The sequence below is a fragment of the Sphaerodactylus townsendi genome, linkage group LG01 (assembly GCF_021028975.2).
Source record: "Sphaerodactylus townsendi isolate TG3544 linkage group LG01, MPM_Stown_v2.3, whole genome shotgun sequence".
In the NCBI taxonomy this organism is placed as follows: domain Eukaryota; kingdom Metazoa; phylum Chordata; class Lepidosauria; order Squamata; family Sphaerodactylidae; genus Sphaerodactylus; species Sphaerodactylus townsendi.
The window spans coordinates 145820256-145833347 of record NC_059425.1 but is presented as its reverse complement, the minus strand read 5'-3'; the positions used below and the strand labels follow the sequence as shown (position 1 = coordinate 145833347).

The following is a 13092-nucleotide window of genomic DNA, read 5'->3' as shown; positions in this document are numbered from 1 at the left end:
AATCTAATCCAGTTTTCCTTATGAGATATTCTGCATACAGAGTCACCCCCCCCCCCACATATCCAGGCTGGCCTGGGCCGCTGGGCTCGATTATTAGCTTTAAACCTAAGACCTAGTTTTGGGGAAGGAGTGTAGGTGACCCTGTTAAGCGCTGTTAACCCCCACTGATTTTCATGGGAAGAACTGAAGCGCAATCCTTTACCTGGAAGTAAGCTCGGTTGCTGGCAATGGGGCTTGCTTCTGAGTAAACCCTCCTAGGGTTGTGATTCACCTATTGGAAGAGTTGCATGGTTGCTTCAAAGCAAAGCCACCGACTACCACCAAGTTTACTCCTGAGTAACGCGCGCCTCGGAGCCAACCATTTTTTCTAAACTAAAACCTCAGTATTCAGGGTACATTGCCATATTGGCACTTTGCAATAAATAAGTGGGTTTTGGGTTGCAATTTGGGCACTCCGTCTCGAAAAGGCTTGCCACCACTGCTCTATAGGGCATAGGCAGTGGCGTAGGAGCTTAAGAGTTCGTGTATCTAATCTGGAGGAACCGGGTTTGATTCCCTGCTCTGCCGCCTGAGCTGTGGAGGCTTATCTGGGGAATTCAGATTAGCCTGTACACTCCCACACACGCCAGCTGGTGACCTTGGGCTAGTCACAGCTTCTCAGAGCTCTCTCAGCCCCACCTACCTCACAGGGTGTTTGCTGTGAGGGGGGAAGGGCAAGGAGATTGTAAGCCCCTTTGAGTCTCCTACAGGAGAGAAAAGGGGGGATGTAAATCCAAAATAAATCCAAACTCTTTTGTGGGGTTCTGGGGATTTTTTTAAAAGATAGATTTGGAGTATATCTGCTGGTGCTAGTTCTTACAAGAACTTCCAAGTTTGATAAAGACTGGATTAGACTGTTTTTTTCTCTACCAACTCCCTGTCAAGCCATCACTGTCCCACCACTGCCGTCCCAACGTCAGTTGCATTATTAGGGCTCTATAACATGATCACGGAGATCTATAAAGAATTCTGAACAATGGAGGGTAAACTGTCAGCCTCCATTACATAGTTGCATCTCATTTAGAAAATATACATTTTCTTAAGCAATTTAGCTCTTTTTGGACAACACATGCCAATGAACCAAATCCAGTTCTGCCCACTCCCATGATAGTATATTTTAACATTCAGAAAGTAAAGAACCCATTTTCTTCAAATTGAGAGCAAATAAATTACAGCTACTTAGAGGATGTCCATTATTCTGCTAAAGTGCACATCCTGCTGCTTAATAGCAAAGCTTTTCTTGGTGACTACAAAAAAACATGCAGCAAAACTGACACACTTTTTTTCTTTTCTTTCCTCCCCGCTCTTCTCAAAAACTGTGAGAATCAATACACTGTATTTCTAGGTCAAATTGTGCTAATGGTGGCTGAAATTAACAAAAGTGCTTTAATACATTGTTAGTACAAAGAGCTGGACTGGTTTCGGGGCAATCTGGTTCAACAGTCCATCTTAGCCTCCTTGAATGGCCTTTGGCAATGTGCCACATTGCCTTATCTGTACAAAGGAAAGAAGTTAGATTGAACTGCTTCACATGCAACTACACAAGTGGTGGAGTAACTTTGAGGAGCAAGCAGTCAGTGTTTCCCTGTTCATTATACTGATCAAGAAAGATTTCCTGAAATAAATTAGTTACACAGAAACCTGCTCAGTGTTTGAAGACAAAATAGATAAATGCTGTCATCTGCCTTCTGAAGCTTACAGAAGATCTACATTCAGATGTTCTGATACATTCAGATGCTAAATGATACATTGTTGTTGATCAGAGCCAGTGACGTAGGTATAGATTTTGTATGGGGTGGGTTTGGTGACTGAGGGCTTTCCAGCTGTTTCATGGCATGCATTGTTTCAAGCAAGCCAGACATGTAATAGGAAGGGTTTGAACCCGAGAACCCCCCTCTTACCTATGTCCCTGGTTCTAGATCAAATCAAGACTGATCTGTCCCTAGAAACTAAAATGGCTCAACTGCGGCTGCTGTACTTTTGTCACATTATGAGGAGACAAGAGTCATTGGAAAATATGACAATGCTAGGAAAGGTTGAAGGTGGCAGGAAAAGAAGAAGACACAACCTGAGATGGACTGACTTGGTCAAGGAAACTATGGCCCTCAATTTGCAAGGCTGTTAGCCATAGGAGGACATTGATTCATATGAGTTGGAAGTGAATTGATAGCTCTTAATACAAACATGCAGAGGCATATAGAGAGACATGGGTCACATATGTCCCTGGGCACATGCCTTTCAGTAACATGGCAAGAGCTGGCCTGCAGAGAGGCGGGGGGCACCTGGAGGAGGTGTTGCCCCTGGGTGCCATTTTCCCTTGATATGCTTCTGCACACACATAAACATACATTAACAAAAACATGATGTTCTCAATAGATTATAAGCCTTGACCTGATAACATAGCCCAGATCATAAGCTGCAGGAAATACATGTATAATCTGTGCACATGATACACTTTATTTTTTCTTTATATATGAATCAAGTAATTCTCATATTAAATTCAGTGCATAGTCAGCTGAATTTTTGGTATATAAGGGCTGTTAACAGAAACTTCCTTAATTCCTCTCTAACCAATTTCTCTCTGAAATCCAACAACCCATTTACCCCCTATTTTTAGGAATCTGGAGTCAATTTCTAATCAACTCTGTATCAAACACAAATTTGAAGAAAGAAGGGACAGGAGGATCTGCCAAATTATAGAAAAAGATTAAGGTTACAAAAGGGTGTACTGATTTCTGTACAAAGAGAAGTGTAAAAAAAGATCACTTGTTTAAAAGAAAAGAAGAATGAGAGGAATCAATGGCTATATCTAAACAAGTGAATTTTTTTGGGGGGGGAGCTCTCCTCCCTATAACAATTCTCGATATAACCTCCCCCCCCCCCGCCGCCTTTTTTCAGGCACTGGCTTGTAGCTTCATTTGTGATGTGTACACACACTGGCTTTTTCTTACAGACGTATGCAATGCAGGGGCATGCAGGATGTACATACATCATTGTAATGTGAACAGGGGCTCAGTTCCCCAATTACTGGGCCAATTCTGTTTCTTTCTTCAGCCACCAGATAATGAGCAACAAAATAGCCTTGGCTGAAAGAATGTCTAGGTCTGCTTTTCAAAAACTCCATATAGATTGGGGGGGAGGGGGGTTCTATCACTTGATGTTTTTTCATCCTATGGTCACAAAGAGGAAGATATAATTGGACTTCAGAAACCTAGTACTTTGGAATATATCCCAGGATCACAAACCACACAGGAGCCTTTACCAAAATAAAATTATTCTAGCTACTGAGACACTAATTAAAATCTTTCAAATCACAATAATAGAGTGCTGCTTCTGAAAGACCTTATGTGACATTATAATAGTCAAAACAGCACCAATAATAGAATACAATTCATTCATTTGTGCTGTAAAGCAATGCATCCTAGCTAAATAAAAGGCCCAGTTGTGAGCAAAATGTAACTGAGAGAAGACCCTCTAGCAGCAACACTGATGTATTTATCCATCAACAAGGTTGAATCCAGGATACTAAAATCTGCAGACTGGAGCCATTAACACAGATCTTTCTAAAAACATGAAAAACACCTCAGATTTGCAGAAAAATCTGAACCTAATAAAAGAACATATATTGAGGGATAAACCACATGCCCAAACAATAGAAACAGTGTCCGTAGCTTTAAGAAATCAATGTCCTCAGTGGCTGTTGCTAGGCAACCACAACAGTATTGCCAGCTTTTAGGTTTTAAACTCTGGTTTCTGTTAGTAAAAGACAGGATGTCAAGACTTAAAGGGCACCTCCCTTTAGTCCCACAATGCATTAGTTCTTTTCTGAACCCAAAAAGCCAGAGTTCACTTGAATAAAAATTATTTTATATTTATTCAAAAAATTCTGGTGAATGACATCCATATCAGCATTCACAGGTAGTGCAGAAAAAAGCTGAAAAAACTGCAGCTAATAATAATATTACAAAAAGCCAATATTGTCAAGTCCATAAAATTCATGGTAGCACCGCTTTTGTTACATAGAAGCAAGCATGAAAATAATACTTAGCCAGGAACAAAGAAGTCAGTTTTGAAAAAAGGCATAAGATATCCAAGCGGCAAATCAAGCCAATATTCCAAGTAAAGTTGGAAGATTTCTAAATTAGAATAATCTAAGCGTTATAGGAAGGCTAGGTATCACATGGCCTAAACCCTCCAACCAGAAGGCCTCTACTAATTAGCGCAGCTGAAAGAATTTCAAGTTACATTATCTAAAGCAGGTGCCATGAATCATAAGTTAAGGAGTTTTGGAATTCAAACTTAAATTATCTCTTTCACAGTCATTGTGGCCCTGAACAGCTAGGCACCAGAAGCTGCCAGCTGAACCTGATAAGGGATCAAGAGAAAGAGACCCATTTTACTTTTACAAAAACCCTTGGTAAAAATGCTTGCTATTATGCTAAGATATGAAATTCAGCAAAGTATACATTCTTCACACAGGGGAAATGGGAAGTACCCTTTCCAGGGTTATTTTGGCATTCAAGGGAGGACTCATTGGGGCAAGGTATGGCAGCACCCACCAGACAACTTGCTATGATTTGATCTGCATGACTCACCAAGGTCTGGCTGCTTGCCAGTTTCAAATTAGGATCTGGGAGACCCAGCTTTGAATTACTACTCTGACATGGAATTTCCCTGGTGACCTTGGGCCAGTTATATCTTCTCAGCCTAACCTACCTCACTGATTTGTTGTGACGACAAAATTGAGAAGTGGAGATTTATATAAGCTGCTTTGGCTTCCCACAGTAGAGAAAGATGGCGTATAAAAAGGAGTTCCAGCAACTGGTTGGAGTCTGTGGGGCAGATATATCAGAGGGGTGCTCTCTGCATGATGGTATTATAGGAAAACCCATAAGTTACATCACATCACTCTAGGAATCCCCTGGAAACATACAGTAATTTATTTATTTATTTATTTATTTATTTATTTATTTATTTATTTATTTATTTATTTATTTATTTTTCTTCCACTGGCAATCAGAGCAGTGGGAGTTGCCAGAAGACTTTGGAACCTAAAGTATAAATGAAGTGAGCAACTAATAAGTATAGCGAATAGATACGGATATAATATTGCTTAGGTCGGCGGGAGGGAGACAAGAAAGCAGGGAAATGTGACAATATGGCGGTAGCCAGGACAAGTGAGAGAGGAGGAAATAGTTTCAGAAGGTGAATACAGGAGAAAGTGAGATGCTCCTCACAAGTCATTGCAAGTTCCTCACTATACAACTGGGCGGGCCCATTGGCCGGCACTGTGCAACTCAGCCAGACTTTTGCCATAATGAGGATAATACCACTCAATCGCTCTTGGTGATCAGACAAGGGAGCAACCACCAGGGGTAGGGAAGAGATAAAGGTAGTCTGATTGGTGGCTAGGAAGACAAGAGGAAAGGGGGAGAAGCTATGGAAAAGAGAAAATATTGGGTGAATAAAGCCTTGTCTTAGAAGGCATTTAACCTGCTCCAAAAGAGAAAATACTTCAGAGGAGGAGGGTGTTTTTTTTCCTTAGTGCTCTGTTTCCCAAGTTTTATAATGTAAAAGCTGTGAAACCTCATCATGTGAGACCATTCCCACCATGCAAGACCACCCCATCACCAGTTTCAAAGTTGGCTATTCAGGTAAAATCTAAAACACTGATTACTCACTGATGTACAGTGAGAACTTTAAAAGGTAGCAATATCAGACTAATATCCTATTTTATCTATGGCATTTTGATGTCAGCTTCTGTGCCAATGAATAAGAACCAAGAGGCATAGGGTCACCTTCAAGACATGACTGTAAACTAAGACAAATGAGGTCTGTGGTAAGAAAAAAGGATCATACAGAAGTGTAAGGGTATGACCCTGAAGAATTGCCAGGCAAAGAATGAACAAAAAACCTACTGAGTTCCATCACAAATTGGGAACACATCTATACAATGGAGTCCAAAACAGTGACCCTATGCCTCTTGGTTCTTATTCAGCCATCTAGTCCTTGTTGAATACTTCTCAGGGTCTAAAAATCCAGTTCTCACTTTAAAATATAAAAGTAGCCCTTAGAATAACAACTGTTAAGGGAGAAAAATATGGTGAACATACTGACCAAATTAAGAAAAATGTCTAATTTAAATTAATTATATTGTGAGGCTGAGTGAGGAAAAAGTGGACTTTGAAATGTGCTAAAACAAAGTTGAACATTGAAACTTGCCTGTGAATCCTGCAGCACACCGACATGAGAAGCGGCCAATTAAATCCAAACAGGTGGCCCCGTTTTTGCAGGGTGAACTTGAACATTCATTTGCTTCCATTTCACAGAATGGTCCTTCATAGCCAGGACTGCAGTGGCAGGTGTAATTATTCAAATTCCCTGTACAAAAGCCATAGTCTGAGCATTGGTTTCCAATGCAAGGGTCTAAGCTGAGTTCACAAAATGTTCCAGAATAACCTGGAGGACACAAACATCTAAAAGACACAAAATAAAAAAATTAGTCATGAATCCTTCTTGTCCTTCAGAGAAACAGAGATAGCAAGTTTGTTTGATCAAGGTCGTCCACCCAAAACAGTGTTATAAATCATATTATCAAGTGTGTGCCACATGTAATTCAACAGCACATAGCAGCACATAGCATAGTTAATTGAACAGCAACTTGGTAAAAAGAAACTTACTACAGAGCACAGTATCAGCCCAATCCAGAGGGCTGCAGAGGCCAGAGATGGTACCATTGCTGCACCGTATCCAGAGGGAGTCCAAGTGGCACAGGGAGGCAGCGAAATAAGAAAGACCCCATACACAAGAGAATCCCCCATAAGCCAAAACGGACTTACGCCACCCGCATAAATTGGGCTCCTGTGTCAAAGACATTCCTGGGTTGAAAGCCCAGTGGAAGCCAACTGAGTTGGCTTTACCCCTGGGAACACCATTAGCCTGCTCCCTGCTGTGCCAGCAGTCAGTTTTAGGCCAGTATAGGTCTGGGGCCAGAGCCCATTTCCAGTTTGGGCACCACTGAATTCAATGGCACCTGCCCATCTCCCTGATATCCCTCCCAGCCGGCATAAGGGCCACTTATTCCAGCATGGCGGCAAATACACCGGCCTTGCCCCATGCTGGTTCCAAGAGCCAATTCGTCCCTCCCTCTGGATTGGACTGCCCATGACATTAGCCATCTTACACCAAGAAAACTGACATTTCCCCACAGCTAAGAATGACTGAGTCATCTGTAATTTTCATTAATTCACAGCTACACTGGATTCTCCAAATCTGAAACATCTCAGAATAATTTGAAGGTCAGAAGCTTTTATCTACTTATTGTGAACACCTTCTTTAAATATTTTGGATAAAGGGGGTAGATTTAAGGATAAGGCAGTGCAGGAAACATGAAATCAAAGTGTTAACTGAAATTAATCATGAGCTCTGTGAACTAGATGACTTTTTCATAACATAATGAGGATAATACCCCTCAATCACTCTTAGTGATCAGTATCACTCTTTTTTAAAAAATGAGAATTTTATTTATTTTACAAATCTAAATAGCACATACATAAAAAGATAATTCTGAGAGGAGTGCAAGTTAATAGGAAGAGCTCACAAGGTCTCCTGGGAAGTATAGTTCCCATCAGGCTGTTTTTACTGTGAACAGGCCTTTTGCAGCCTGAAAAAGTTCTGGAAAAGGAAAGGAACTAAGGTAAGTGTGGAAAGGGGGGAAGGGGGCACTGCGGGCGGGGGGCATGGAGCTGTGGGGGGCCATGGGGAAAATTAGAATGTATACCAGGCACAGTTTGGTACTCGGAACTTGGAGAACTGTAGGAGACAGCTACTTTTCCTGTGTCTGCAGAGACCTTTGAAGCAGACTCTTATTCCTTTGAGCTGGCTACTGAACCATCAATGCCTTCTGTACATCATTTTTGAACTGTCAAGCAGCCTGCATGAAATGAATGAAGCATTGGTGCATTGACCAGAAGTGGCATCTCCTATGCTTCTCTTCCTATTAACTTGCACTCCTCTCAGAATTAAAAAAAATAAGAATGTTCCAACATCCCTCACTTGCTCCTCGATGGATTCTTCTCTGACAGAAAAATACTAACATTTTCTTGTTCTTAAAAAAAATGACATTTTTAAAATGAAAACTCTTCACAAGAAATCAGGCCTGATTCAGGTATAGGCATGAACTAAAGAAATCCTAGACCTCTACTTAGCTTTTCTAGCTTTTCTACTTAGCTTTTCTACTTAGCTTTTTACTGAGCTACACCTCAGTAATGCTATAGGTTTGTTCTGGGTAAAGTACACAAGTACTGCTTAGATTCTAAGGGTTTTTTTTTACTAAAGCATAATTATTGCTAAAGCATATTTGTTCTTAACAAAGACTTACTCAACAAAGCATTATGCTCAGAAGCGTAGCTGGGCAGGAGTGTGCCTGGGGCACATTCTGTGTTTTCCGCCCCCTGAAGCCCCCCCCCCATGCACACACACTCCCACTTACCGTTTCCAGCTGGCAGAAAACAGCTTTCTGCTGGTGGAAAACAGTTTTCTGCTGACTGAAAACGAGCCAGGTTGGTGGGGCGGGGCCAGGCCTGGTGAGGCGAGGAAAGGTGGGAATGGGGGCAAGGTTGGGGGTGATTTTTGCACCAGTGCACACCCGGTGCAATACGCACTTTTCAACCCCCTTGTAGCTTTGCCACTGATTATACTATCCCTCCACCATTGTTACATAGCTAATTAAATCAAGTCCATAAAAGTTTCTTACCTCAAAAGTAAGCAGGGCACAGGCAAGGAACCCTTCTCAAAAGAAGCTCTCAATCAGTACAATATCTCATATGTATAGGATTTTTACAGTTATCTCCTAACAGCCCATTTTGCCCTCCCTCGCCCCACCCATCTAAATTGGGCTGTAAGAAAGGTATCTTATGGGTAAGCATTTCAGGGAATAAACTTTTAAGAGTCAAAGCTCCCTTTATCAGATATGAGTCTTGTGTCTGACAAAGAGTGCTTTGACTCTTGAAAGTTTATACGCTGAAACTTTTGTTGATCTGTAAGGCCCTACTGGAATTGTATTCAACTATGTGACTGCAGACAAACAAGTTGCCCTCCAAAACCATATTTATGTGTAAGTGTTTATGTTCCTTTGCTTTCTTATAGTGCTGGCGGTGCTGAGCACCTTACAGGCCCAGCACCACGTGAATACATTAAGCAAGCAGAATGTATCATGATGTGCTCTAATGTCCTCATCTATTCTAATGCTTCCCATCATACATGTAGTAAACCTTCTTTATCATGATCCACAAATCCCTACTAGAATTTGCACTTCACACACACACAAGCCTTTATTGGCATATAAAACAGGACAAAAGAATTTGCACTTTAATAATGATGCTTTTTACTATTTGGTTTGGTTTCCCAGTTGCAAAATAAAATGCAAATTTTAACAAATTTATACCCAACTTTCTCTCCTGAAAGGAGACTCAAGGTGGCTCAAAAACTTCTTTCCCTTCCTCTCCCCACAACAGACACCTTGTGATATAGTTGGGGCTGAGAGAGTTCTGATAGAACTGTCACTAGTCCAAGGTCACCCAGCGGACTTCCTTTGTAGGAATGGAAAACAAATCCAGTTCACTAGATTAGAGTCCACTGCTCATGAGGAGGAGTGCGGAATCAAACCTGGTTTGCCGGATTACAGTTCACCACTCTCAACCACTATACCACGCTTGCTCTCAATGAATTCTTAATGAGCATGGTGTACATTGGAATCAGAAGTAATTCCAAAAATCTCATTCCACTTTGAGTCTCTGAGTGCTCCTAAACATTCTTGATGAAATGAACAATTTTTGTAGATTGAGTTTCTCTCTGCTTTTGCCTCCTCAGATATTGGGGGCCTTAAGTTGAATTGATGGACTAGAAAGTGTTTACTATGGACCCACTAGTTCTAAGAAAACCTAGCATCAGCAAGTTTCTGTGAGGTGTGAGATTCCAGAAGCAGCCTTGCCCTCAACCTTTTTTCTCCCTTCTTTTCTCCTTCCTATTTTTCCCAGTTGTTTATTTGTATGTATTATTGTCTATGTTTACTTATTTTTTAGTCTTTTAATCGTTCTTCCTTTCCTGTAATTTTTTTGTTGGCAAAATAATAAAAAAACGAACAAACACAGAGTACTTGCAAAAATCTGGAGGAAAGTCAAGCTTGGTATCAAAAATGGATGCCTTTGCTTTCCCTGGAATTCTCACAGCAACTGGAAATCTTTCAGCTTAATATAGAAGGTCTACCACCTTGCTTTCATTAGCTCAGTTAGGCCCTCAATTTTACAATATTGATTCAGAAGAAAGTGCTTTGTTTATCCCCTTGATTGTGGAGCATTTGCACAGCCAATCTGTTAAATATAGATCACTGCTTTGTCAAATATGCTTTCGCCGCTAATTAGTTCTTGTATGTAAAACATGATTATGAGAAACCATTATAAACAGTGGGTTCTCTATACCACATGTGACTGAACTGCTGATATATGCATTCCATCTTGTAATTAACATTTACTGTGTATAATCTGAAGTCTGATAGTAGTGCAACGGTCTTGATTCAATCAGTATTTGATCCAAACATACAATATTACAAATTGTGACATTTCTAATCCTACTGCTAGAAAACCATGTTTATTTTGTTTAAAGTGACGTGCATCTAATGCTCATTAATTCATACTAGAAAATTATCTTGACAATTAAAATTTATCCTCTGTTCATTTACCTGTCAACCTAGTAACAATTTATTTGGCTAAACCTCTTTGAATATGTTATCTTTGATAGACTAGTCAAGTATTTATTTTTCTCAATAGAAGACAGATGGGAGATTGGATTTTAGTGTGATGTTATAGTTGTCAACAGGTCTGGGGAAAAATGCCCTGTCCCTTTAATAGAGGCTTAATGGAGTGTTATTTTACCAGGTAGTGTTATCAATTTCCATGCTATGAAAGTCTTCAACTCCCCCCCCCCCACACACACACATTAAGCCACTATTAAAGAGACAGGACATTTTTTCTCCAGACCTACTGGCAACTGATATGTATACATCAAAAACAAAACAAAAACCTCCAGCTCCATTTATTTACTTAGATTGCCTGTGGTATCTTGTAAATCTGGAATGGGTAACAAAGAACAGTAATAAAAAAATCTGAATAAAATTTAATTTAGATCATTGAAAGGTCTTCAGTCTTTCCTAATTGAACATCATACTGCCAAAGCCAGGGCAAAGCACGTAGATTGTACGTTTCACATATGGACTCAGGCTTGGATCTTTCTGCCACACACACACAAAAGGTTTGCACTGCTGCTTTTTGTATACTTGCTGATAGAACCTAATATGAAGATCTTTTAAGACAGGGAAATCCTGATATATCTCAGAGATTGTGACAGAGCAGACGAGAGGATAACATCTCCATGCGATGGAACTACTAAACCATTTGTAGAGTTGTGACTGTTTTTTGCCATCAAATCACATCTGAATGTTCTATGCTTTTATAATTATGTTGGCTTTTAAGTTTCCAGAACTGTAATTAAGTTCAGATCCATTCTCTGTTTATATTATTTTCATTCTTGCTTCATATTATTTCACATAGATGTTTCTATCTGTTATTAGTGAAATAAAATAAAAAAGTCACATCTAACTTTTTTATTTTATTTTTTTATTTTATTATTGGATTTATTCACTGCCCTTCCCTAAAAGGTGACCCCTGGTAGGATTTTCAAGGCAAGGAATGTTCACAGGTGGTTTGGCATTGCCTACCAATTAGTTATTTATTGTTTAGAGCAGTGGTTCTCAACTTGGGGCCAGAACATTTGTAGGTATACAAAAATATGTAATGGGTTTGCTAATATGGGGGTACAATTTTAGGGAAAGGGTTTGCAAAGGGGTACGCAAGTGAAAAAAATCTTGGGAACTGCTAGTTTAGAAGATCTTAAATTGTGACCAGAATAGAAAAAGGAAGCAGGCACTTCCTGCATCTCTCCCAATTTTCTTGAGGCAAACAAAAATTCTCCATTTACCTCTCAAGGTTGCTTAGGTTTCTTCTTATTAGCTGACTTTTTTTGCTCATCTTCATTCATGTTATGCTTAATAACACTTATATTTACTAAGTGCCAGTTATGATTTTCACAAATAGTTCTACACTGAATTTTTTCATAGCTCCTCTTTTATGGAGTTTTTGTTCTGATCATTCAAAGCCAGATGCTTAGTCATGAAATTAGACTTCCTAGATGTTTATCAACACAAATCACAAGAGTGGCCACTGTGAAGAATAAGATCATCATGTCACAAGGAAAACTCACGTTTCTTCTACTTTCACGCACACTATATTCTCACTTGATATTAATGAATAAATAAGACATGTACATGCCTATTGAATCCTTACAAGTTAAAGAACAATTGACATTAGCATTGGCACATTTTTCTTATTTCTGATACAATAGTTACCAAATAAACTAAATTTCACTTTACTTCTCTAAAGACTTAGCATCTAGAGTCAGCATAGTGAGCATTTGACAAGGACCATGGTACAACAGAAGGCCTACTGTTGGTCAGAGATGATGAACTCATCCACTTCATCTAAAAATGGAACATCCCTTCCCCTGGCACTATGAAGGGTCTCTGAGAAAGGCTGGGAAGAGCATCTGGAGAGCACAACACTTCCTTACTTCTTTTAGTCTGTTTAGCACTGTTAGAGCTTAAGGTTACATTAATAGAATCATGGCATTTGAAAGGGCCATACAAGCCAATCCCATGCTCAAGGTAGGATTAGCCTAAATCATCCCTGGCAAGTGTTTGTCCAGCTGCCACTGGAAAGCTAGCTGTGAGGGGAGCTCACCACTCCCCCGGGCAGCTGATTCCACTGCTGAACAATGCTTACTGTAAAAAAACCCACCATTTTTCTAGTATCCAGCCAGTACCATTCCACACATAATTTATACCCATTATTATCCGTCTTTGCTGCCAACAGGATCATCTCCCTGCCTTCCTGTAAGTGACAATATTTCAAATACTTAAAGAGAACAATCATGTCACCCCTC

At 40.0% G+C, this 13092-nt stretch overlaps 1 protein-coding gene across 1 annotated transcript in view; it reads right to left on the bottom strand.

The window, feature by feature from the left end:
* Positions 1 to 4315: 4315 nt before the first annotated feature.
* Positions 4316 to 13092, bottom strand: part of LOC125437838 (protein eyes shut homolog) — a 148507-nt gene continuing 139730 nt past the window's right edge. The window contains exons 7-8 of the mRNA XM_048505855.1: positions 6262 to 6515; positions 4316 to 4404 (exon numbers count right to left, since the gene is read on the bottom strand). Of these exons, the coding sequence (XP_048361812.1) occupies positions 4316 to 4404; positions 6262 to 6515 (343 nt within the window). The remainder of the gene's footprint in view (positions 4405 to 6261; positions 6516 to 13092) is intronic.